This window comes from Podarcis erhardii (genome assembly GCF_964252035.2).
Source record: "Podarcis erhardii genome assembly, chromosome: 2".
NCBI classification, from domain to species: domain Eukaryota; kingdom Metazoa; phylum Chordata; class Lepidosauria; order Squamata; family Lacertidae; genus Podarcis; species Podarcis erhardii.
The window spans coordinates 65,167,865-65,195,656 of record NC_138498.1 but is presented as its reverse complement, the minus strand read 5'-3'; the positions used below and the strand labels follow the sequence as shown (position 1 = coordinate 65,195,656).

At 42.5% G+C, this 27,792-nt stretch overlaps 1 protein-coding gene across 1 annotated transcript in view; it reads right to left on the bottom strand.

Annotated features, from left to right (window-relative positions):
* Positions 1-9,626: 9,626 nt before the first annotated feature.
* The window catches only part of LOC309336092 (uncharacterized protein), a 378,925-nt gene continuing 360,759 nt past the window's right edge, over positions 9,627-27,792 (bottom strand). Inside the window, exon 2 of the mRNA XM_081851542.1 lies at positions 9,627-11,276. Coding sequence (XP_081707668.1) covers positions 9,727-11,271 — 1,545 coding nt within the window. The 5' untranslated portion in view covers positions 11,272-11,276 and the 3' untranslated portion in view covers positions 9,627-9,726. The remainder of the gene's footprint in view (positions 11,277-27,792) is intronic.

Below are 27,792 nucleotides of genomic sequence, written 5' to 3'. Positions count from 1 at the left end.
AAGGCAACTATGGGGTTGCGGCACACATCTCGCCTTCAGGCCGGCCAAGGAACCCGGCGTTTGTCCACAGACAGCTTTCTGGGTCATGTGGCCAGCATGACTAAACCGCTACTGGCACAATGGGACACTGTGACAGAAACCAGAGCCCACGGAAATGCTGTTTACCTTCCTGCCGCAGCAGTACCTATTTATCTACTTGCACTGGCATGCTTTCAGACTGCTAGGTTGGCAGGAGCTGGGACAGAGCAATGGGAGCTCACCCTGTGACGGGGATTTGAAATGCCAACCACAGTGGTAGACCACAGAGTAGACCACAGTGCTACCCATGTCCCTACTGAATAGAAATAAATATATATGCACAGCACCTTCAGCCAGCTTGCAACAGTAAGGTAAGCTCAGTCCTGCATTCACCAGTGTTATAAATACAAACTAAAGACATTCTAAAGCACCCTGAAAATGGGACGGAATGACAGAAGCTTCTTTCATGGGAGAAAATAAACATTTCAAGAGATTAGAGGACATTTTTGAGGACTGTATGAAATTTTATCCATTACACTACAATGACTGTCTCATTCCCTTATTCATATTCAGTAATTATTGTGATTCAGATCTACCCCTTGCTTATTTTTTTTAATTTAAAACATTCCTAAACTGTCCACCATCCTTTCAGGAAACCAAGGTTGGGGTACAACATGTTCCAATACAACTAACAATAATAAAGCAACTGATAAGGTCACGTGATCAATTAAAATTTATGATAAGTTCATTTGCCTGGGTAAATAAAAATCTTCTTTGTCTGGTGCCTAAAATATTGCAGGGTAGATACTGGTAACAGTGGCAGAGTTAGCTGCATGGGTGCCCAGAACGGTGGCCATGCCATGCACCCAGGGGGTGGGGCGAGCTGTGGGGGAGGGGGATCCGCCACACAGGGTGATTCATGGGGCGATCAGCAGTGGTGGCGGGGTGATTCGCCGGGCGGGGCAATCCACCAGGATCCGCTGGGTGAGGCAATCCACTGCACAGGGCAATCAGCAGCAGGGCGATCCGCTGAGCACGGAGGTGGCGGGGCAAGCCCCCCACGGTGTGGCTTTTTGTCACTCCTCTCACGGATGGCACCCGGGGCAAACCGCCCCCACCTTCCTAGGCCCCTAACTGGAAAAAATCTCTTTAAGAAAGCTCTTTAGAAATCTCCATAACTGAGACACCAGAGCTAAAAGAGCCCTCTCTCCTTTGGGGTAGAATAGTATATGCAGTATAGGAGATGCCTGAGGAAGAGCCTCAGCTGAAGATCTAAAGGCAAATTCAGACTGAGGTGGGAAGGGGTGCTCCTTCAGGTATCTGGATTAGTTTAAACTCAGGTTTAGTTTGCCTAAATGAATAAACAACATGCTACAACTCCCCATAGAAAAAGAAGCATTAGATGGACAGAAAAAAATTGTTCTGATTTGCATATTTGCTACAGTCAAATGCATTCCCATTAATACTATTTTTTTCAGTCAGGCAGAGTAGGGAGCAGTCATGTGAATACAGAGCACAGATTCCCAGACTTACAATGCAATATGAAGCATGTTTTCCCACTGTATTCATTGGGACTTTCTCCAAGGTACATAACATGTACATAAGTTTGCACACTTTTAGATTTGGGTCTACTGTGTCAATAGAGAGATGAGACTATCACTGGCTCTACAAATTCTGGTATTGTATATTCACCTATTTTATCTATTATGGAATGAGCATAATTAGTGCTTTGGTATTGTTCGTTCTTGTGGTTCTGATAGCATAGTACCAGTCCAGAAACAAGTGTGGCATTTATGTGTGTAATGTACAGATCAACAGGCAAATCTGTGACGTGCCAAACTCCAACATGCGGTAAGGAATGGAAGATCTTCTCACTAGTCATGTGTAAGGTGTTTTTCTCACTGAACAGAGTCCTGGTACATGTAGATAAATTGGATGCATCAAAACAAAGCTCAGCGGTTGTGTTCCTTCTCTTTCTTCTCTACTGCTCAAAGAAGGAAGCACATCTTGTTCAAATTACAGTGATCCCTCTATCATATGCATCCCATCATTTCTAGGTTATTCTGAGTTTCACAAGGAAAATCAAATGGAATTGAAGTATACTCTTGAAATGGTCAAATTGCTACATATTAACCCATACATAAACATATATCTGAATGTTGAGATTTCCATAGTATCTACACATAGGCATCTATCTTACTAATACATAGCTCAGTGTTTATCAGTGAAAAGATTAAACTTATGTACTGAGAAATGCTGCTTCACCAGTTCAGCTAAACTGCAACAATTTCAAACAAATGTGACACTCTGCTTCCAATTCACACAAAATAACAGTGCACTATTAAAATACCTCTTGAGATAAACATGGATCCTAATAATCACTGGACACTTTACTTCTCCCTGCAGACACTGGCAAATCCTTTACTACCCCCAAGTGGAGAAACATATAAGTTCAGTTATTTACATTTATATCCATTTTAACCTATTCCTTCCTTCAATCATTAACATTCTCTTTTTTAAAACCACAATTTCATTGTGAGTTACTATTTATGTGACTTTTTATACCTTTAAATATTTTGCTAAGTCGCAATCTGATAGGTGATTTGGAGTTGCAGACACGAAGGCTTCTAAAAATTATACTATCCCAGTGACTGGGAGCACTGGCAACATTTTGACTGATAACTCATGAATGGACCCTTCCATCCTAAGCAGTCAAATGGATACAGTTTACCAGCAAGGGCTACACTTTGGGTTTCACTGGAAAAATGATGCTCATTATTTTCTCAATAGCAGGAGAAGAGCAGTTGCTATGAGTTCCAGACTTCTACAGCTCTTTGGTACATATCTAGGAATATTTAAAAATAATGTATGACTGATGCATAAAATCTCACCAAACAGCAGTCCAGCCTTCATCACAATGGATACCCACTGGTGCTTTAGCTATGCTAGGATCACAGGATAGATAGAATCTTTATTTGCATCAGTCACTAGCCATAGCAATAAAATAAAATACAATGTACTGAGGATAGAGCTAAATGCTTAGCTATACAAATTACATTCTAAAGGTTAACACCACAGGATTAAAAAGGAGGGAGCAGGGTTAGGTGCCCCAGTTCTATTTTCCATCTCCTTTATAATTTTTATCCCTCCCTCCCAAAGAAACCAAGGACAACAAGCCACAAGAAGATTGTTTTAAAATATAATTTTATTTTCAAATAAAATAAATAAATAAATAAGAAACCAAGTATCCTCTCAACTATTAATTTCAAAGTTGCCCAAAACAATGTTTTTCACCCACCAAATGCTTTGGTGAACGGGAATGTTTTAAAATTCTGCCTAATTTTCCTGAAGATTTTTTTTTTTTTTAATGCGAATCCCTGCAGAAATGTGGAGAATTGAAGCTAAGTTCGGAAAAAGGAGAAACAGAGAGAAAAAGGAGAAACAGATTCATAGCAAAGAAATCTGAGGGATGGCAGGAGTACACAACAAGTTGCAGAGCCCATAATAGGTGAAAAGGAGAAACAGATTCATAGCAAAGAAATCTGAGGGATGGCAGTACACAACAAGTTGCAGAGCCCCACAGAATGCAATCGTGGAACCCACCCACTGGTTTGAAAATGGCACACAATTCACACAGCCAGTAGCATCAACCAGCCTCAAAGTCTGAACCAGCCAACTGCTTCAGTACAACACAGTCTGCAATGAGAACCTGAGACATCTGTGACAGACCTCTGAGTATAGTTCTGATAGGCTCCTTCTTTTGGAGATTACTCAGTGTAGTAGTCCATGGCAGGCAAAGAAGCCAGCTGGCAAGCAAAATGGCAACCATCCAGGCATCAGACCCCACCTTAGTGTTTCATCAAAAGTCAGCTGCTTTAAGGAGTTGGCAGCATCACAGATGCCTAAAATATTCCCCGCTCCCTTTCCTGCAGAGTTCAACAATGTAAAATGCTGCTTTTTTTCCTGTGTGATTGATCATAAGCCACTGTGGTTTTTGAACTGTCTGGCCTGCGCAGGAGCATGAAAACAAGGGGTAGGTGGAAATGTCAGGAAACCTATAGCAGTTCGACAATTCAGTCTCTATTTGATCTGACAGCACCTTTCATAGCAAACCTCTGGTGAACCTAAGCACACCATGGTTGGGAATGCTCTACTGGGAAAGAAAGAGAATGGCTCATCTCTACCGTGTCATAGTGGAAGAAAGTGATTCAGCATAGAGGAGCTGATGGATTCCTCCTGAGCCAAGCTCAAAATCTAGCTTAGGGGACTCTGTAGTAGCCAGCAGGGTAGCACAGGTGGGGGGCTGCACTGCTAATCTGGGTTCCCAACACTGTGCATTGCTGTCTGTTATGGAGAGGAAGAGGTGCAAAAGAGTGGGGAGATCATTGTGGTGCAATTGCTGGGCTCCCTAATAGTTTTCTCAGAAAAATCTCTTCTAAGCCATTTCAGTTCAGCTCTTGAAATTTTAGATAAAAGGTGCAATGTTCAGGAGCAATTCTTCGTCAACAATAATATATTTAAAAAGTCAAGTGGTCACAAGAATCTGCTATGGAGACTTTTTCTTAAAAAGAAAAAGGGAAAAACTAAATGCACAAAATCAGGCTCAGAATATAAAATCAGTGTATCAAGAGTTATAAACAATACAGTTTGTCTTTTCCATACACAATGGGTCGGATCCAGGTTGTGGCACCTCTTATTTGGACTTCCTTCACATTAAATATTATACTGGGGCTGTCTCTGTCATCTTTTGGGTACCTATTATTATTATTATTATTATTATTATTATTAATACCCCAGCCACTCTGGGCGGCTCCCAACAGAACAGCTACTGAATACCTTCTTCAACAAGCCTTTATATATATATATATATATATATATATATATATATATATATATATATAATTTCCCAGTCTGCATCTGTGTTGGAATTCTTTTAAAGATGTTTTAGTTGTTTTATCACTTGTTGATTGCTGCCATGGGCTCCTTTGGGATGAAAGGCAGGATAGAAATTTAGTAAATAAATAAAGGGAGACTTTCAAGAGCACTCATTTCCCGTCGTTTTCTTGGTGCTGGCACCTTATAAAGGGCAGAGTTTTGCAGTACTGTTGGTCTCGCTATTTCAAAAAAGTGGCAAATTTGCAAGGCAGCCTTGATGCATAAAATGGAATGGAAAGCAAATAAACAAGAAAAAGAAAAATCTCGCTCAGATAAAATACTGTGTATATATCCCTTGACATCCTCTTTCTCCCCCCCCCCTCTGTACTACAATAAATTAGTGGAGAAAAGCAGCAGCAAAACAAATGTGGTTGCAAATATGATTAGATGTGTGCCTTCACCATTAGAGTTGAGTGACATCAAGAGTCAGCGGAATCAGTAGGAAAGCCAGAAGAGCCCTGCTGTAAGATAAGCATGATGTCTAGGTCAGAACAGTAGGATCTCCGAAGCTCTTATGTGCTCAGCTTAATGTGTGGACATCAGGTACAGTAAACAGAATAGACAGGTTCTCAGCTTATTTACCACTTAATTGAAAAATAAAGGATACCCCCGGTCTACTTTCTACTTTCTGAAACATTGCTATTATGTTATTATGTGCCATTCCCATAATGTAGCTCCACTGCCAATGACTCACTCCTTTGCCATCCCTGCTGCTTACTGCAATTCTTCCATCCAACTTTATTTGTCATCTCTAAACTGAATGTCTTGTGGGTGGGGACCAAAGAAATAGAAGTAATTTATTAAAAAAATAATAATCCCAAAAAGTTTAACCCTATGTTGCATACTTTGATTAAAGATACAAAATAACTAGCATACATAAATAATAGTGTGTGTTTTCCATGTAAACATATCATTAACATCTGGTTGTAAATTATATTGGTATGTAATAAATTTATTTGTTTTGACAACCTTACCCATCTTCCGAATTCCTGTTGCATTTCCTTTGTTACAACTAATGGACTTCTAATTATTTGAAACACCAACTGCTTGCTCATCAAAGCATATCAAAGCCATACTGAGCAGCAGGGAGGCAATGGTTTCTCTGGCAGAACAACATAAATTAAGTACTTTTAAAGTCTGTGGGCAAGCACCACCACTGAATACTTCCCTGCTAAACTCAGTGGGGTGTACTTCTGAGTACATTCTGTGCATCTGGCTAAAATGACACTGCCCCCATCTGATGGGGCCTAGAGTCAAAAGTATCCACCCCACCATAACCCAAGAATTGCTGATGCTTGCACCATGCTTCCCACGATATTGCAGGGCCTTGTGTCAAAAGACTTAAGCGAGCTTGTGTATATCAATTACTGCTACTGGCAGCATTCTGCCTATGCTGCCCACCTATTTGCATGCTCCTGGCACCTGCTGGTATCTATCTTCCTGTTGCTGCTGCTACTGCTGCTGCCTGCTAGGGGCTGCCAGCCTGCCTCTGCCCACCACTTGCTGCTACCGCTTGCCTATGATCTTTTGCCTGCATCTACCCTGGGTTAGAATGGTGCATGTGTATGCAGCCAAAATGTATACATTATTCAGAACTTAGCAAAATGCCACAAAAAATTCATTGGTTTCAGTACAACAAACAGAACTGCCTTCTCCAGCTACTATTGGTGTAAACAGGGCAACAGAGGTTTCCCTATCAATGTAAATAGAAGCTTCAGGGGGACAGTTTTGGTTGGGGCCACAGTGGAGGGAGGGAGGTTCATTTCCCCATCTACCCTGGTCCAGATGTTTCTCAGTTCCCCATGCTATTTTCATTTTTAAAAATGTAAGCATTAATCACACTCAGATCATTAATGTCATGTCTAGCTTGGCCCTAGGGTAATCAAAGATGGAGAAAGGAAAATGGTGTCTTTCTGAGTCTGAAATCAACTGCCTGAACACATTGTTTCTTTGTAAACCCAGCCATACTCTTTCTGAAACACACTCTTTGTATCAGGTTTGGTGGAATCTTTTCAGATCAACAAAAGTTTGGATTTCTACAGACACTAGACTTTTGCGAGTGACCAATGATTTGCCATTTTCCCACATGAAACCCATCCAAAGCAGCTCACAAACAATAAAAGCTGCAAGGATCAAAATCCATATTACTAAAACTAAGGATAAAAGAAATTCCCCAATAACATGGAGCAGCTCCTGCTTTATGGTGATATCAAAGGCAATTCTTTATCCCAGTCTTCTTAAGCTTGGCATGTTTTAAGCCATAAGGAATTCAAGATAATATCCTACAGAACTAGCAATGAGATTACTCACTGAATTTGTCAAAAGCTATTTTCCCTTTACCAAACAAGCTCCCTTGTACCTCTCAGTAAGTGGCTTCCTTGCTTCTCTGCTCACAGTCCTATTTGAAAAATGCTTCGGAAACACACACCATCTGTAATTTTCAAAACTGCCCATCCAGAATGGCTCAATTTAAAAATATAGCACAATTTTGGTATGTCACCTATGACAATTCTGATCATCACATTCATCCTAGATCATCTGAGGGTATTTGCCAAAAAAGAAAGAAAGAAGGAAAGAAAGAAAGAAAGAAAGAAAGAAAGAAAGAAAGAAAGAAAGAAAGAAAGAAAGCTCAAATTGTGCAAGCTGTGAAGTCTACTATTATAATCAGGAGGGAAAACTGGTAAGCTGCAGCTGGCTACTCTGATGATTCCAATTGGTACCCATTTCTCCCTGCTTGGATTTGTTAATGCAACCGACTGCTTCACTGCCTTTTTTGCCTCACCACCAGAGGAAATGATAGATCCAGAGGTCTGTCTTTTTTTCTTTAGGGGAGGAATGGCTACCAGGTTACTTCAACCAGCTGGGATGGCCTCTCTGAACCTCGACTTCTTGGGCAAAATGGCACAATCATGCCATGACTAGGAGAGTCCAGATGCTTGAGGCTGAAGATGCTGACCCTGGCTGTTCGGGAGTAATATTTCTGCTTTCCTACATCCAGTACTTTTTTTTCTGGGGGCACGCATACCCCTAAGCATTTTGTGAATCTTTGTACTTTTGTCCATTTACTATATTTCCCCCTATCTGAACTATAAAATGGTGATTTTCTTGCGTGAAAATGAGAATACCCCTAAACATTTTTTTAAAGAAAAAAAGCACTGCCTATATCCAAAACTCTCATGTGATTTTTTTTTCATTGGAAAGTCAATGGAAACCAGATGTATGAATGCATCCCAATATGTTCCTGATATTCTTACGCCCCAAATAGCTGAAAGATAACCTCTATCTCTACCAACCTTAGGTGCTAAAATCTGCAGTGGGGACTTTCTTGGTAGTTCCACTACCCTCAGAAGTGCAAGGAATGGCAATCCTTGAATTGTGGAATTCCAACCTCACAGAAGTGCACCAGGCTGGACATCAACCATGCCCATGACTTACTTACCTAACTTACAGAGTAAAACTAGTGGCCGTTGTTGTCTGGACTCTAGGTGAGAACCCATAGGCTGAATGGGAGGATGTGTCAGAAGGAAAATGAATTGATATTGGTTTATATATATATTAGTAACTTTGTATTGTAAGATTTTTATATGCAACTGTGTTTTTGCAATATTTTGTTTAAGTTGCCTGTTGTTGCTTCAGTTTTCAGTACACTGCTTAGAAATATTTTCAATATATTAAGCAGTATAGAAATTAAGTAAACAACCAACCAATCAAATATTGTCTTGGGTTCATAAATAGGGAGATGGGCTTAACATTCTAAAGTTGTGTGTTGTGTGTCTGTGTTTTGCATTAGTTAGTGCTCCTATTTAAGACAGAATTTGGGTGTGACACTCTTAAGGCAGATTTCCTATGATGTGGTATACTACTGCATTGACCTTTAACGAGATCCATTGTTGGAAAGTTTAAAAAACAACAACAAACAACCTGTACTGTTCTCCACTATGGATCCCTGTGGTGACCAAAAGGATTCTGTCTACAGCACTGGAATGAAACTTTCTTTCTTTGAACAGAACGGTGAGTAGCTTCACAGCCACGAACTGTGCAATCACTTACAGTAGGTAGCAATTGCACTCTGGCTTTCCCTTAAGCAGGTTAAAGTGGAAGGCAAAATCTCTTTGGAGAATTTGGTGAGCTAAATCAGAGCAAAAAGTTAATGGTCCTTCTAATATCAGTGACTCACTTTCCAGTAAGCTTACATGTACCATGGAAATTTCCAGAGCCGCAGACATAATGCTGAAAGGCTGTAGGCTGTGCCTCAACATGCTGCCATTCTTTATAACAGAGAATGGGGAAATGTATGTGCTCCTGCTCCAGGAAAGACAACTGGGGATATTTATTCCAATTATTATCTAAAATGAACTTTGGAAATGACTTTATACTATTTTTTAAATATACAGTGGACGCTCAGGTTGCAAACATGATCCATGCGGGATGCATGTTCACAACCCGCAGCGTTCACACTGCGCACACACAGGTTGTGATTTAGCGCTTCTGCGCATGCATGACCGCTGAAAACCAGAAGTAACCTGTTCTGGTACTTCCATGTTTCGGCAACCCGTAACCCAAAAAAACGCAACCTGAAGTGGCTGTAACCCGAGGTATGACTGTATATATATATATATATACATGTCATATATATATATACAGTCATATATATATATGACTGTATATATTTGCTTTCGTAGATTTTCACGGGTACAGGAATGCAGGTTTTGGTGTCCTCGGGTGTCTTCCCGTGTAAAAGTTGGGGTGTCTAGGCGACGTTTCGACGAGGTCTCACTCGTCATCTTCAGGCTGGTGCTTTCGGCTTCTTGTTACTGGAACAGAGCAGGATCTCAGTGTTTGAGTTCCTATAAATACTGTAGAGGGGGTGTGGTGTATAGCCTCCAATGTTCTGGGCAGAGAGGAAGTTCCCAGGCTAGTGTGCCTTTTCTTCTTTTGTTCCTTAATTACTTGAGAGATATCTTGAGTGATTTCTTGAGTGATATCCTGAGTACCACTTAGGTGGGTCATTAGGTGTGGATTAGTTGTTAAAGTCTTTGTGTCTTGACCTCTTGAACTTTGTGAAGAGTTTTCCTGAGAAGATGGCTGTAATGTACTTAGTTGTGCTCTGGCTTGGCTTCGTGTATAGGGGCGAGCTGTGGTTTTGTGGCTTGTGTCAGCCAGATCTGTGTAGGGATTGCAGGGGGGTGCAGCATCCGGAGGTGCCACCATGGATTGGCTACTGGATGGTGTCTGTAATTCATCTGTGGAGAGGGTCTGGGTTTGGGTCTGGTGTGGTTGATTGGTGTTGGCGTTCTGTGTGCCTCTGGATCTGGTGTCAGTTTTTGTGGGGAGGGCTAATTTCCAGATGTCTGGCAAGCGGGATGTGTCGTCACGCTTGTTCATGTTGTGAGGGTGTTTCTCTATCTCGATGGCTTCCATGATTATTCTCTTGTGGTGATGTTCCGTGTTAAAGAGCAATTTGGAATCTGCAAAATTAATTTCGTGTCCTGTTTCTTTCATGTGTTGGAAAAGAGAGGAAGTTTTTTCTTCTTTTTTGACGGCATTCTTGTGTTCTGCGATACGTGCATTTATTCGTCTGTTTGTTTGTCCAATGTACGTGGCTGGGCAGACTTTGCAGGGTATTTCATAGATCCCTTGGTTTTCCAACTGGATTTTATCCTTGGGGTTTCTGAGGATATTGGCTATTTTTTGGTTGGTGCAAAAGGCTGTTTTGATATTGTGTTTATGGAGGATTTTGCTAATTTTATCTGTAGTGCCCTTGATATAAGGAAGGAGGGCCATGCCATTGTTTTCTTCTGTGTCTTGGTTTTTGGGGGGTGTTTCCTTTTGGATTAGCTTCGTAATCCTGTTTTGCTGGTATCCATTGGCAATTAACACGTTTGAGAGATTCTGTAACTCAGTTGTCAAGTGGTCTTTGTCAGCCAGGCGTTTGGTTCTGGAGATGAGAGTCTTGGCTACGGAGTTTATTTGTGCAGGGTGGTGGTGTGATTGTGCATGTAAGTAGCGGTTGGTGTGTGTTTTTTTCCGGTAGATAGTGTGTCCTAGGGAGCCATCAGGTTTTTTGTAGATTAGGACGTCAAGGAAGGGAAGTTGGTTGTTGGCTTCTATTTCCATAGTGAATTGTATTTTGGGGTGTAAGTTGTTGAGATGTGTGAGGAAGCTATCCAGTTTTTCCTTCCCGTGTGGCCAAATTACAAAGGTGTCGTCAACATATCTGAGCCAAAGTTTGGGTTTGTGTTCTGACTTGTCTAAAGCATTGGTTTCAAAGTGTTCCATGTACAGGTTTGCGATGACCGGTGAGAGGGGTGATCCCATAGGTGCTCCTTCTATCTGTTTGTATCTTTGTCCATTGTGGATGAAGTACGTGTTGGTTAGGCAGTGGTTGGTCAGGTCCAAGATGTATTCGGGGGGATTGTATTTGTTTTGAATAGCTGTCAAGGCTTCATTATTTGTTTTGTTTTGTTTTGTTTTGTTTTGTTTCAGTATTTGTTTCAGTATTTGTTTTGAATAGCTGTCAAGGCTCCACAGCAACCCATGAAACAAACAGTACATAACATATCAGACAGGATCCTCACCACAACTGAAACCAAAGTACTCTCCAAAGGTTTCAACTTTGCAGTCGCCCCGAGACGCATCCCCACGGAAAACATCATATGCGGAGTCGAAGCTAGCCTAACCAAAATCAACCCAGATGAAGCCAATAAAATCAGACTTGAAGTCACCAACATCCTCTGCTCCAGCAAACCACCCAGAAGCAATTTACACAAAGAAGAACAGAAAGCACTCACCAACCTGAGGAAAGACAACAACATAATCATTCTCCCAGCAGACAAAGGTAATGCCACAGTGGTGATGAACACATCGGACTACCAAGCAAAACTATCAAATCTACTCCAAGATCCTGCCTACAAACCTATAAAAACAGATCCCACCACCTACCTGGAAAAAACCACCAAATCCAAAATAAAAGCCTCTCCTATCAGTGAAGAAATCCAGCTAAGAATCATCCCCAGAGAAAAATCATCCAGATGCCCCAAACTCTACGGCCTCCCCAAGATACACAAAGAAGGAACACCACTCAGACCAATAGTCAGCTCCATAGGCTCACCTCTACAAAATCTCGCTAAATTTCTCGCCAAGCAACTTCAGCCCTATGCAGAATCCATCTCTTCACACGTACCAAACTCCTTCCAGTTCATAGAAACAATAAAGAAGCAAAACCTACATCCTAATGACCTACTTGTGAGCTTCGATGTTGTATCTCTCTTCACACAAGTGCCCATTAATGAAGCCTTGACAGCTATTCAAAACAAATACAATCCCCCCGAATACATCTTGGACCTGACCAACCACTGCCTAACCAACACGTACTTCATCCACAATGGACAAAGATACAAACAGATAGAAGGAGCACCTATGGGATCACCCCTCTCACCGGTCATCGCAAACCTGTACATGGAACACTTTGAAACCAATGCTTTAGACAAGTCAGAACACAAACCCAAACTTTGGCTCAGATATGTTGACGACACCTTTGTAATTTGGCCACACGGGAAGGAAAAACTGGATAGCTTCCTCACACATCTCAACAACTTACACCCCAAAATACAATTCACTATGGAAATAGAAGCCAACAACCAACTTCCCTTCCTTGACGTCCTAATCTACAAAAAACCTGATGGCTCCCTAGGACACACTATCTACCGGAAAAAAACACACACCAACCGCTACTTACATGCACAATCACACCACCACCCTGCACAAATAAACTCCGTAGCCAAGACTCTCATCTCCAGAACCAAACGCCTGGCTGACAAAGACCACTTGACAACTGAGTTACAGAATCTCTCAAACGTGTTAATTGCCAATGGATACCAGCAAAACAGGATTACGAAGCTAATCCAAAAGGAAACACCCCCCAAAAACCAAGACACAGAAGAAAACAATGGCATGGCCCTCCTTCCTTATATCAAGGGCACTACAGATAAAATTAGCAAAATCCTCCATAAACACAATATCAAAACAGCCTTTTGCACCAACCAAAAAATAGCCAATATCCTCAGAAACCCCAAGGATAAAATCCAGTTGGAAAACCAAGGGATCTATGAAATACCCTGCAAAGTCTGCCCAGCCACGTACATTGGACAAACAAACAGACGAATAAATGCACGTATCGCAGAACACAAGAATGCCGTCAAAAAAGAAGAAAAAACTTCCTCTCTTTTCCAACACATGAAAGAAACAGGACACGAAATTAATTTTGCAGATTCCAAATTGCTCTTTAACACGGAACATCACCACAAGAGAATAATCATGGAAGCCATCGAGATAGAGAAACACCCTCACAACATGAACAAGCGTGACGACACATCCCGCTTGCCAGACATCTGGAAATTAGCCCTCCCCACAAAAACTGACACCAGATCCAGAGGCACACAGAACGCCAACACCAATCAACCACACCAGACCCAAACCCAGACCCTCTCCACAGATGAATTACAGACACCATCCAGTAGCCAATCCATGGTGGCACCTCCGGATGCTGCACCCCCCTGCAATCCCTACACAGATCTGGCTGACACAAGCCACAAAACCACAGCTCGCCCCTATACACGAAGCCAAGCCAGAGCACAACTAAGTACAGTACAGCCATCTTCTCAGGAAAACTCTTCACAAAGTTCAAGAGGTCAAGACACAAAGACTTTAACAACTAATCCACACCTAATGACCCACCTAAGTGGTACTCAGGATATCACTCAAGAAATCACTCAAGATATCTCTCAAGTAATTAAGGAACAAAAGAAGAAAAGGCACACTAGCCTGGGAACTTCCTCTCTGCCCAGAACATTGGAGGCTATACACCACACCCCCTCTACAGTATTTATAGGAACTCAAACACTGAGATCCTGCTCTGTTCCAGTAACAAGAAGCCGAAAGCACCAGCCTGAAGATGACGAGTGAGACCTCGTCGAAACGTCGCCTAGACACCCCAACTTTTACACGGGAAGACACCCGAGGACACCAAAAGACTGTATATATATATATATATGCTATTGCTATATATATATATATATATATAGCAATAGCAAAGTGGTCTGGGTGAATGGACAAGACTTAGAATATATGAACATACAAAGAGGCATCAAACAAAGATCACATCTTATCATCGTTATTTGCACTATCAATGGAACCATTGGGTAATGCTATTCAACCTAATCATAAAATAAAAGGAATATTAAGAAATGGACATAGAATACCATTGAACCTCCTAGCTGATGACATTGCCCTGATGGTCTCGGATCTGGAGACGTTGTGGTCGGAAACCACCATGTGGGAAAATAGCTGGGTTGACCATCAATAAAACAAAATCCAAACAACTTCTGAATGTCCCCTCAGAAGTACAAGCAAAAATACAAACACTGTCCACAATATAATAAATATTTAGGAATCAACATCACAAAATCATGGACACAATTACTTAAAGTTAACTTTCTACCAATGGTGAAAAGTGTTAGAAATGATCTTCCCCTGCGCAGATGTTGGTGGGCGTGAGCCCGCAACCCCCCCTCCTTATGTTGGGAGTGGATTTACCAGATGACCTGTATGTGTTGTCCAAGTTCTCACAGTTGATGGGCAACCTCAAGGCCCCCTTGCTTTCTCTTCTTAGGTGTCTTCTTAGAATTTGGACCAGGCAGCCAACAGAGGACTCCCAATACATGATTGTCCTGTGATAACCCTTCACCTAAAGGGCCAAGAAAAACATCTGGCTACCCTTTGTGTGAACAAGTCCTTATTTCAGGAGCTCATGAAACTGGGCTATCCAAAGTGGACTGGACTAAAAGGAAAGATGGAGTGTGGGGTGCTAGCTAGCAGGAATTAGGAGGTTATTCACTCACATAGGTGGCAAAGCAGCTACCAACTCTCCTCCACTGCTCCCTTGAGTCAGAACTGACCCAGGAGACGAGCTGTGACTGGGTGCGAGAAAGCTGCCTTGGCAGCTCCCTTGCACGCTGGAGCCAGGCTCCGATGGGAGCCTGTTGTGGGAGCACCTGGTTAAGCCCCCTCCCAAAAATGTGCCTGGGGGTATGGCCCCTCCAGCCCCCCCATGCTATGCCACTGTTTTGAGGCCCAGGGGCACATTCGGAAATCTAATAAAATGTTTGGAGCACCATATAATAACCATTTCACAGAAGAAAAATTGCCAATGCTCAGTGCCCCACCCCCAAACCCTTACAGCCCCAAATAACAAATAAAACACAAAAATGTAAGAAACATCCCCACCCCAAAACAGGCAATCCCTCACAGCCAATAACCACCCCCCCCCCAGCAACCCTCACTTAAAAACAACAACTGGAAAGAGCAGTGGACCTCTGGTGGGCAACAAGGGCAGTGCCATGGGTACCATGTTGGGGACCACAGCTTTAAAATGTCTGCCCTTAAGTCTGTTTGATTTTTCTCAGATTTATTCCTTCATCTGATGAATGGCATAAAATATAGGGGATTCTGTCCAAGCCTCACAATACTTTACTCTCTTGCCTTCAACTTCAAGCAACTAGGTTTGGCAAACGATAAGAGAAACTTCATTTGTATTCAAGTCCCGTTTTCAATTACCTGGATAACCTTTTCCATTGTATCAGCAAGAAATAGCAGGAAAAAATACTCAAGTCCCCTTTAAAGAGGTCTGACTGGTAGGGAAAGTGCCATGCCACTGTTCGCTAGGCAGTTCCAACAATTCACACAACTCAGTGATAATCATCACTTATGTATTTGCTTAAATTTTCATGACTGTTGACTCATTTTATTTTAAGCAGGCTTTGTAAGTTCCTTGGATCATTTGTGTACCGTTTCTCAGGGTGAAAAGGAAAGCTGCTCGCTGATAAATGCATGAAAGAATCACCTCCAGCTGGAGTATCCTATGCAAGGAATATTGCAAATGAGACAGATACAAAGTTCTCACTTGGGTTCTTATAGACCATCCCAAGCCATGCTCCACTCAAAGGAATGGGGGCAGCTGGCTAGTCTGCAATTATATTCCATTGCAATATCGTGCAGCAGATGCTCTTGCAGCAGAACTGAGCCCCTAAGAAGCAACCAATGGGAAAGCTGAGGCACCGCTTCTCCTGCCATGGCACTGGCAAGGCTGTGTACACAGCGTACTTTCAAAGCGCATTCAAAGCACATTCTTTCCCTCAAAAAATGGTGGGCACTATAGTATGTTAAGCATTGCTGGTAATTGAAATCTGTGAAGTGTAAACTGCAGTGCCCAAAATTCTCAGAGGGAAACAATGTGCTTTAAAGACATAGTGTGTACATATGAAAACAGTCTTCTGTGGTCCACTAGATAACCAGTTATTAGCAGGCTTGTTGCAGACGAGATAGTAGTCACAGCCCTGTGCAGGCATCATCTGAAAGTCAGTCCAAACCCACTCTTTCCCCGCAGCCCCAATAGGTTTACGCTAGGGCAGAACAGCAGCCAGCCTAGATGGGGATGAGGCACATGTCAGGAGTAATGTGTGAATTCCATGCTGCACCCCAATGCTGCCTGAAGGTAGAGAGTCGTGCAGGTGGCACTGTGGTCGAAACTGTTGGGATTTTTATATCTCACCAGCTGCAAGGAGCAGCACAATGGTTGTTTACATCATGTGATGTCTGTGAGCGTGAGACAGGAAGTCTCTGCTTGTTCTCATGTAACTGGAGAGTTACTTTCGCTTCTGAGTTGAAGTGTGAGTCGAGTCAGACTTCTGTGCTAGCTGCTCAGGAGAGCAGACATGTCGGATGAGAGCTCCATGTACAGTCTGTAAATAAAGTAGTGTTTAGACTACTGACTGTCTCTTTCTTCTGTGATGGGATACCAGAATATGAGTGTGCTCCTCTCAGGATGGAGGGGTCGCTTATTACTGGTCTCTCTGGGCTGAGGGCAGTTTCCAGCCAGAGAGTGACCACTGAAGAGACTCTCTGGTGTCTTGGGAAGTTGGGAAGTTGGCACCTTTCCCGGTGGGTGTTTTTCCAACAGAAACTACTGAGCCTCTTGGGCTTGCCGATCAGAAGGTCAGTGGTTTGAATCCCCATGATGGAGTGAGCTCCTGTTGCTCTGTCCCAGCTCCTGCCAACCTGGCAGTTCGAAAGCACACTAGCGCAAGTAGATAAATAGGTACCGCTGTGGTGGGAAGGTAAACAGCGCTTCCGTGCGCTCTGGTTTCTGTCACGGTGTTCTGTTGCACCAAAAGCGGTTTAGTCATGCTGGCCACATGACCCAGAAAGCTGTCTGTGGACAAAGGCTGGCTCCCTCGGCCTGAAGCGAGATGAGTGCCGTAAACCCATAGTCACCTTTGACTGGACTTAGCCATCCAGGGGTCCTTTACCTTTACCTTTTTAGAGAACCAAGGCAGACTATTTAAGTCCAATCTGCCTCTAGTTTTTGCCACTCCCTCAGTCATCCAGCCTAAGGTTATGATGTAGGATTAGCTGGTCCCATATGGGCTGAGTAGGATTTCTTCCTTTTAATCAAATTAGCACAAGATGAGAAAATTTGTTTTGTTTTATTATCAGGTCTATACTGTTCATCTGGTGGGCCATAGCAATTAGTGCTTTGTGGAGTGGATTTTAAATCCTTTTTAGCATGTCAATTGGTCACAATGAGAGGGCTATGTGGGAAAAGTAACACAAAGAGACAGGTACACTCTGAAGCACCTTTAAGGGCATGGGGGGTGTCCCAAGGCTTGTCACTCAGAGCTGTGGGACTCAGGAATGTGCAACTCTTTTTGGGCCGCCATGACTCATTCACCCAGAGTCATGTGGCTTGAGGGAGGATTGACTCAGGAAGACTCCATCTACACTTGCAAATGTGTGGCAAGTGGGTGGGACAGTCTTTCTTCAATTCACAGGAATGGTTGTTGACGTTAGAATTCCTGCTCCATGATTGCAGTCATGGGATTGTTGTCTATCACGTGATGGTGTGTGTTTTGACTCCACAGAGTGGGAAGTGACGGACACAGGCTGTTTGTGTTACTGTGTTCCGTGAAGTGGGACTATTGTCCTTTGTTCTCTTTGCTGTCTGATGCTAGAGAGAGAGCGAGAGCCATGTTGCAGTGCTCTGTGTGTGTTTATATGTAAATAAAGTAGATTAGCCAAAATGCTGAGTTGCTGAGGTCTGTTACGCAAGCTGTGAAGACTCTGCAAATCCCTAAGTGTGCAGGTGTCTGTTGGCATTGGTCTCTGTGATGTTCGGGCTGAAGAAAGCTTTTGAAACTCCCAAACGATCGACCAGGAGGGAGAGAACATGCCAGTCGGGGATGTGTCTCTACCAGGGTCCTACTCGAGTGTAGGACGAGCTGCTGACAGTCTCCCCCTAATTCAAAGCAGGGACACTTGAAAGGCAGATCCTGCATTAGGAGTATGCTGCAAAGTGTTACAGCTGCTGCAGGTTCTGTTGTGTTAAAAGTTTGACAGTAGTGGCCCTGGTTGACATGAGCCTTGTCTGATTATTCTGGATATGCAATTGCCAGAAACAGGATAGGACAAGGTGTTTTAGACTCACATCATCCTTGAACATTAGCCATGTAGGCTAGGGTGGATGGGAGTTGGAGTCCATCTGGAGGTTTCAGGTTCCTTAAGCCTCCATAGCTATCACTGTATTCTCCCATTTCAGCTATTCCTTTTTTAGAAGTAGACTTGTCGATTTTTGCCTTAACTTCTCCATAGCATCCCTCCTCCCCCTCCCCTGTCCTCCCTCTCTTCCTACTCTCTCCTTTACCAATCAGAGCTAATCATCTCTGGCAGGTCCAGGCCATTTCCATGCTGGTCAACTACAATGTGAGTTCTGTCACTCAGCCATTTAGCTTGGAAGGAGACTGCTTCCTCTGATTGTCCCGGCTGTGGCAAGTGGATCCGTTTCTTAGCAACTCCCCTCCTTTGTATCCTTTTGTTATTTCCAGCTCATTATCTCTCCCCATGCTGAACTCCAAATTAGGTTAATTACAGATAAATTTCATATCTCTCCCAGACAGAAGGGGCACTTGTAAAACACTATTCCAGTCAATAGAAAATGAGGGCCTTGGCCTATGTTAAGTTGCTTTGGCAAAAAAGAAAAGCAATTCAGCTCCACTTGCGTGTCTGCATCATGCTCTCTCAATCAATAGTCTTTCTTTCTGTTTTCTTTTTAACCTGCTTTCCCCTCCTTCTGAGCATTCCTGAAAGTCAAGAATTTCAGAAGATAAATGCCATCCATTTCAAGTTCATACTGTAGCTGCTGTTGTACCCTTCCATTTTTATTGTTATGAATGAGCTCTCAGACCCTTCATTCTTTTAAATTACACGGCTGCTGTGTTGTTTCTTTTGCCTCTAGGTGCAGGTGAACTCTGACTCTCATCAGCCCAGTCAACACTGCAAATAGCAATGGAGGATGAACGCTGTAGTTCAACAACATGGGGGGGGGGGCACCTTAAGACAATTGCATCTTCCAGTCTGACCTTGTTATGGTTTTATGACACGGTACAATAGTTGCCAGGCCTATTCACTGCCCAAGTAGCAAGATTCTTCCTTCCATGAACACATAATCCTTGCCTGTATGAAACCTTGACAATGAATCTAGCTGGAAGGACTTGAGAAACCAGCTTGTTCTCCTATTTAACTGCCTGTCCCCTCCTGCCTGCACAGTATGCTATGAGCCATTTTGAACCACAAGTATTTGGGAGGCCCACATAAACTTGCACCAACTGCAGGCCCTCCAATTGTCCTTATTTTTCGAGGGACAGTCTCGGATTTACAGAAGCCATCCCAGTTTCTGATTTGATCCTGGAATGTTCCACTTTTCCATAGGACACCCCCTATTTTCATCAGAGAAATATTGGAGGGTATGGAATAAGATGTCCCTGTTTTCATCAGGTAAATATTGGAGTGTATGCAGTTGTAACTGAGAGGAGGGGAAAGGACAGGGGCTGCATCAGTTGTGGGGCAGTGGTGATCAGCTTTACCCCACAGGTTCACTTGTCAGATGCAGTAAAAAGTAGGCCAAGGCATAGGATTGTGGTACAAAGCCCCAAAGTTTGTACAGGTGATCTTACAGAGTAGCTATGTCTGTTACTACATATCTGCATTATATATATACTACATATTTGATGTGTTGTTAGCCTTTGGTTTTCTTTTGGCCAAGTTGCCAGGTTTGAGTACTTGTCTTAAACCAAACCATTATCTCCTCAAGTGATTTTTTTTTACTCGCGTTGTCTTCACCAGCTCTGTGGAGTACAAATATCAGTACAACATCTTCACCACTGGAGGTCACTCATGTGCTATGCACAAAACTGAAAGGCTCATTGGTTTCATTTTGATTCCCCTTGCCCCTTTCTACGTGATATGTTTCTCCTTAGAGGCAGTTCAGATGTTATGTATTTTATTCACATGAATTGTCCAGTAGCCCTTGACTGTCTGCTTAAATGAACAAAGGTAATGCACAAGGCAGGCATTTATAGTTATTGGCCTGCAGCAACATCTCTGATCTCAGACTCTGGAAAATGTGTCTCTAAGATCTCAGAAGTTGGTGTGTGCAGTGACCCACGACCTCCTGCCTCTCGCATTAGGTTTCTTCATCTGAATGCCAACTTGTGGACAACAGGGGTGACTCATCTGGGTTTTTAACAAAATAATGTCTAAAGTACCCTTACCAAAAGAGATCTGGCAAAAATATTGAAAACCAGCAGAATTCCTTTATTTACTGCTGTATCATATCACCATGATTATTCTTCCCTAATATGATCTGAATGTTGCTTTTCTTCCTCCAAAATTCACTGAATCATCATGGATACACTCAGAAACTGTTAAGTAGAACTTCATGCCTCAAATTAAAAGGCTAAAAAACGGCCTCAATATATTAACATACCCTAAACAAGCCTTGGCAGTGCCCCTAGAGGCCTCTTTGACCATTGTTTTACACCTGCCCAGCCGACCCTCCTCCTCAGAACTAAGTAGTAATTTTTTGCCTGCCCACAAAGTGGCCAAGCTGGGCATTCGTTGTTTTCAGGAGTGCCAACTTGAATAATGTGGGGGGGGGGCAATTAGAAGAAGCAGAGCATGCACACCATTTGAATGGCAATGCCTTTCAACTTTGTGGGGCAGCCCCAACAAATATTTTATTAGGGGGCAAACGGACCTCAGCCCCGAGGAGTTGGCTCCTATGGTTGTTGTTTTACCTGCACTGTACTAGAGGACAGTAGGGAGTCTAGGGATGGGTGCTGTTAAATCACATTGTTTGGCAGGAATGTTAAGAAAAAAATGTTAGATAAGGGAACAGGCGAGCACCCTTAGGCATATCTGAAGGTGAAGCCTGTTTCCAGTTGTTCTGGGCTGTGGGCCCTTTAGCTTGACTATAAAATGTTCTTGAGGCTCTCCAGCTTCATCGGCTCAAGAGTTATGGGCTAGGCAGGTCTCCGTACTCACCACAAGGTGGGGCCCAGGCTTTGGGGCTATGCTTTGTCATGCTCATTGAAACAGGCAGGGTTCAGCTCTCACAGTGCTGAGGTTTAAGTTAGCTTCCCAGACTTCTCATTTTCTTGCAGGTGTTCTTAATGAAATGTGGCCATAGTTCAATGCATCACTTGTGTCTCACCTCTTTATTCCCGATTCCAGTTGCAACTGAAAAGTAGGAAAGAAACACACCAAGAGGATTTACAGAACAGTTCCAATCCACTCCAAAGGACTTAACCAAATTGGCTAGTAGGGTTGGGCAGAAGGTATTTTACCGATAACAAAGTGGCAACCAGTTGTTGGGCCTTAATATGAACCCAACCCATTCAGTGAAAATTGTACATGGGATCAAGCCCACCAAATCTTATTCTTCCTATTGAAGAAGAAGAAGAAGGGTTTGGATTTGATATCCTGCTTTATCACTCCCCTAAGGAGTCTCAAAGCAGCTAACATTTTCCTTTCCCTTCCTCCCCCACAACAAACACTCTGTGAGGTGAGTGAGGCTGAGAGACTTCAGAGAAGTGTGACTAGCCCAAGGTCACCCAACAGCTGCATGTGGAGGAGCCGAGACACGAACCCGGTTCACCAGATTACGAGTCTACCGCTCTTAACCACTACACCACACTGGCTCATAGCTTGAGGCAAGCTATGTAAGGCAAACAAAGGAGCATCAATGTTCAGTTCCAAAATAAACTTTATCAGATGAGAATATCAGTAACTTCCCTTCCCACAACACACACACACACACACACACACACACACACATGTCCTCAATATATTCAAACCTTTTTTATTCCTCCAATTCTCTGCTCCATTTGTGGGTGATGCTATATCTAATATATTCTAATATTTTCAAACAAGGAGCCGTGCATTAATTGTGGAGCTGATTTTCTAATGAGCAGCCCTTCGCTGAGTCACAGATTAGATTTTTCTAGCCCAGTATTGCTGAATTATAGAAATAATTGAGATTGGAAATTTAATTCAAGGGTGCAATCACTTCTGAGTCACTTGCCACTATAACAGGGTGAATCAGAATTTGTACATTTCCTGATTACTGCTTCCCATTATGCATGAGTCTATTACTTTTTCAAACTCTGTTGCAAATAACTGGACTCTGTGTGCCCTTTCAGCCGTAATCCCTACCTGAAATGCTTTTTTAAAAAAGACACCCGTTATTTGTTGCATCTGTTACTTTCTCCAGGCATTATAAATGTGTAAATGCTCTAGAAACATGGTGTTGTGGGGGGGGGAGAGCCTCAGCCACACCACTGCCACATTAAGTGGTGAGGTCTGAGGGGTGCCTTTAAAGCATGTTTGTCTGAACGCACTTACAAACCTCTCCTCAATTAGGAACCCTGTTTGATGTGCATGACCCCACACCTCATACAGCATACAGCTCCTAACATCTGAAGAGGGCTTTTGTGGTGCCATGATCTCTAAGAGACTTTTACATTCACAGCACCTTGAGTCCGGATCCAGATGTGTGGCCACCTTGACACCTTTAGTTCTGAGGCAAAAAAGTAACATTTCACAAGTCTTATTAATTCAACCATATATAAGTGTACCCAAAGACGTTTTGCAGCCCAATTCAGAACCCAAATGGCACCCCCACCTCTGCAAGGACCAACCCTTTAAAAAGCCTCACTCGTAGAATCAAAGGGTTGGAATGTACCATGGGGCGGGGGTCATCTAGGAATCTTTTTGTTCAATGTGGGGCTTGAACCCACAGCCTGAGATTAAGCGTCTCATGCTGTACTGTCTGAGCTGCACCATGCAGATGTCAGTTGCTTTCTTTATCCATGTCCATTGGATACTGGGCAGAAATTTTCATGAAGATCAGCCAGGAGACATAAGGTATTGAACCTATGACCATTTTGATGCAAAGCATCCAAGGGCTATGGCCCTTCCTTATCTGTTCCCCTGCTCGGCTCATGGTGTGCTTGGCTCTGCCAAATATAGTCATTTCACCCAGGACCTGGATTTTTCATCTGAATATTCACATAATCTTTGGCTCTCTTTCCTTGCAGAATCTGGTTAGGAGAAATAAAGACTTGGGGGGGGGGGAGTATATTCAGAGAGTTACTGAATGTATATTGCTTCAAATTCTGGATTCTCCAGTTCCCCTCAGGGCCGGATTTAGGTTTGATGAGGCCCTACTCTACTGAAGGTAATGAGGTCCAGCTGTCCTTTGCCAACAACAAATTGTCACTGTTTATTGTGTTGGTACCATTGGTACCAGCTCTGCTTGTCATTGGCTCTGGCTCCACCTCCTGTTGCCCTTCTCTGCTTGCTGCTCTTCCAGTCCCAATGGGCATCAGCCACCATAGAAGAAGACATATGGGGTCCTTTTTCTCTTGCACACAGGTGGGGAACCTGTGACCCTCCTGGTGTATATGAATCAAATTCATAGACCATCCTTCATTACATAGCAACCACAGGGTGGTTCCCTCTGCAATATATAAAAACATAATACTCCAACTCCCATCAGCTCCAGCCACCATGACCAATAGTCAGTGATGAGGGTAGTGTTGACCAAAATCCGTATCCCTGCTGTAACATGTGAAACAAACTTTATTCTACTCCCCATAACTTGAACCAGAGTCAATATATAGCATATGCACCCACTTGTGTGTAACATTACACAATGTTTCTCCACCCCCACCCCCATAAACAAGCAAGAAAAGAAATAATCTGCCTAATCTCTAGGCAGGAAAAGAAATAATGTGAAAATTGATTCCCCAAAAAGGTCATTGATACCCCCTACTAGAAAGCTGTGTGCTATGCAAGGAGAAGTACAGAGTTATTTCCCTTGATGCCCAATTGCTGTGTGTGCTATTAGGAAAAAAAACCAAGGATTTCAGCAGCAGAGAGACGTTTTGACAGGGACCCTAGTGAAACTTGACACACTTTCAACCCATTTATCAAACTGACTCCAGCTTCCATTTTAAGGCGCACAAAGCAATAATAAACACTACCCCCCCCCAAAAAAAACAGAAAATGCATCCAAAAACTTTAGCAGGTTATTAAATAAGAAAGGGATAAGGGAAGAGTTGCAACAAAACCAACCATTCCTTTCCCTCCAAAAAGAAAAGAAAAGAAAAGAAAAGAAAAGAAAAGAAAAGAAAAGAAAAGAAAAGAAAAGAAAACTCAATAATTCTGGTATTTTATATCATCTTAAATAAATTCAGATGAATTATTTAGCCATCCTCATCACTATTGCATCAAAATAAAATCTAGTATTATTAGCAGTCTGTGCTAGCCTCTTGAAACATCAGTGTCTGGGATTCATTGGATCACTGAAACGTTTCCCAGAGACATGGAAGCTGATCACAGAAGCAGAAGCTCCAGCACAGATCAGGCAACCTATATTGGGAATCTAAGAAGCTGCCTTGAACCAGGACAGACCATCTAGCTCAGTATTGTCTCTCCTGACTGAGCAATAGTTCTCCAGGGACCCAGACAATGGAGTTTCTCAACCCTACTGGGAGATGCCACAGAGTGAATCTGTGGCCTTTTGCAATCAGAATATGTGCTCTTCATATAAACAAAGGGCAGACCACCCTTCAGGGAAAACAACAACATTCTGGCACCATTTCCAGCTGTTTTACCTGTGTGAGGAGACAGGAAAGCATAAATGAGAGGACCTTTCCTGTGGTGGCCCCATGGCTCTGGAATTCTTTCCCAGTTACTCTCCAGGAAGTTCCAGCAACTGTCCAGCAGGCTGCATTCATTTCAGGGCTGTGAAAACACTTCTTTTCCAGGTGGCCCCTTGATGATTTATATTCATGTTGGCTTGGCTTCTTTTGTCTGCTGCTTCTGCGGATCAAATTGGTCTTACTGGTATTTAGTGTGGGAAGTTGTAATAGTTTTTATCTTGGTATCTTTTGCTGCATTTTATAATTTTGTAAGCCACCTTCAAAGAGCATTATTCAGAAAGGTGAACCCAGAAATATTCTTAAATGGATAAAATAAAAAATAAAATAAAAGCAACAGACTTTTCAGTCTCTGTAGCAATGGATGACATATTCTGAGCTGTGATCTCAGATTTAAAAGAACAGCGAAAGCAGTACTTCCCACTTGTTTTCTGCTCTTTTTCATTCATTCCACTGCAAATATTTTCTATTGCATTGCATCTAAAAATAATGAATAAAAAAGAAGAACTCCAGCACCAGCAGAAAATAAATCAGAGGCTTCAGCATTTTCTCATCCCAACAGCTGAGTCCCAGGTTGACACTTTTTTCTTTCCCCGGAAAACCATAATCCCATAAAATGTAAGGTTATTAAGTCAGCAGTGAATAATTCATGAGGTAATTATAAAACATTTACAAGTTGACATTATCAGCTATCAGCAGGGGAAAAACCCAACACTTAACACCCTGCTACGTTGTTGACAAACCCGTCATGATTACACAACGAGGTTCTTCTATTGTTAAGGAACCAATTTAACATTAATTGCTACAAATATTCCCAAAGATTATATGCAGATACAGAATAATGGAGAGGGGGGAACATAACTCAGTCTAGAAATTGCTAGAGCCCTCATTTTGTTCAATGAGCAGCTGTAGCACCACCCAAAAAAAAGTGGCTACAAGGTTAGGCTGGGAATTTGACATTAGAGACTAAAACACACATGAAACCAAACTGGTTTTAGACCAATAATTTAATGAAAAACAACACTGAGGCCAATACAGGCAGGTTGAATTGCACTCTTTGCCAAGTGAGCCAAAGACAGACAGGAAGAGAACAGACAAGGCGAGCTGAAAAATTCCAGGATCAGCCCTTTGGCAGTTGTGGGAGGACTTCTTGAAGCTACAGATTCAGGATGCTGTGCTTTATTTATGCTAGAGGCGTCCTGAGGAAATGGATCATATAAACCATTGTGTATTTCTCACTGCTTAGATAGGCAACTTTTTACCAATTTATTGAATCCCAGTGCAGATAGATAGATGAATTATTAATTTTAATTGTTGTTGTTGTTGTTAAATTTTGTACACTGCCTTTCATTCCTTAGATCTCAGGGCAATTCACAACATAAAAATACAATACAAAAACCACAAAATTCTAGAAAGATAGATCAATAGATAGACTGGAAAACTTGATCAATGACAGATAGAAAGAAGGATGATGGAAAGATGAATTGGAGATGGAAAGAAGAAAGAGTCCCTAACAGAGAGGAATGGCAAACCAAGTTGATGGATTACACCGAAATGTCAAAACTGACCGGAAAGCTCAGGAACCAAGAAGACAAATAGTTCAAGAACGAATGGGGAAAATTTACAGTTTATTTAGGAGACCACTGTACGCAGATAAAAACATTAGCAGGATTTTAATAACACTTGTAATGTAACAAATACTGTGGATAATATGGAGAGTTAATATGCAGTTCAAGATGCTGACAATTGGACCCACGGAGGGGGTGGCAGAAAGTCAGGAGATTCAGAGAAATCTCAATATGTGGTTATGTATTTGGTACAGTTACAATCCTTTGTTTTGTAAAATCAGATAAAAACTATTTTCAAAAAGAAAAGAAAGGAAAAATGAATTGGAAAGGGAGGGAGGGATTAGATAGATAGGCTTCCTGAACCATTCTGCCTATATATTTAAGGACTTAAGTTATCTCCTAAACTAATGCGGGGAAGGCCAGGGAAGCATGAATTCCAAATGTAATGGCAAAGCCCTACATTAGGTGGCACAAGATATGTGCATCTCAGCTTTCTCTCTTCCTCCCTTCACTAATAATAGGATTCTAGCCTGTGCTCTCCATGAGAGTAGGAGGCATGCCATCCATTCTGAACAGGTAAGCAATGGCCCCAGGAGATTTGGCACTAAGCTGATGTTAAACAAAGCATCTGGGAGCCTGAGGCACTGCCGTTTGATTAACCACACATACCTTTGCTGAAGGATTAGGAGGACTGTATCATTGTGATGTCTGAATCTTAATTGAAATCCAAGGGCTTTGGGCTGTGCTCCCTGGTGTGTGTCAGGTTTGCAGGGAGAAGAACATGCATGATGCCAGTTTGCACTTATGGAGACAATCCATAAGGATCATCTGCAATAGGCCTATAAAACACTGAGAAAAATATATGGGATTGTTGTTGTTGTTGTTTAGTCGTTTAGTTTTGTCCGACTCTTTGTGACCCCTTGGAACAGAGCACACCAGGCACTCCTGTCTTCCACTGCCTCCCGCAGTTTGGTCAAACACATGTTCGTAGCTTCGAGAATACTGTCCAACCATCTCATTCTCTGTTGTCCCCTTCTCCTTGTGCCCTCAATCTTTCCCAGCATCAGGGTCTTTTCCAGGGAGTCTTCTCTTCTCATGAGGTAGCCAAAGTATTGCAGCCTAAGCTTCAGGATCTGTCCTTCCAGTGAGCACTCAGG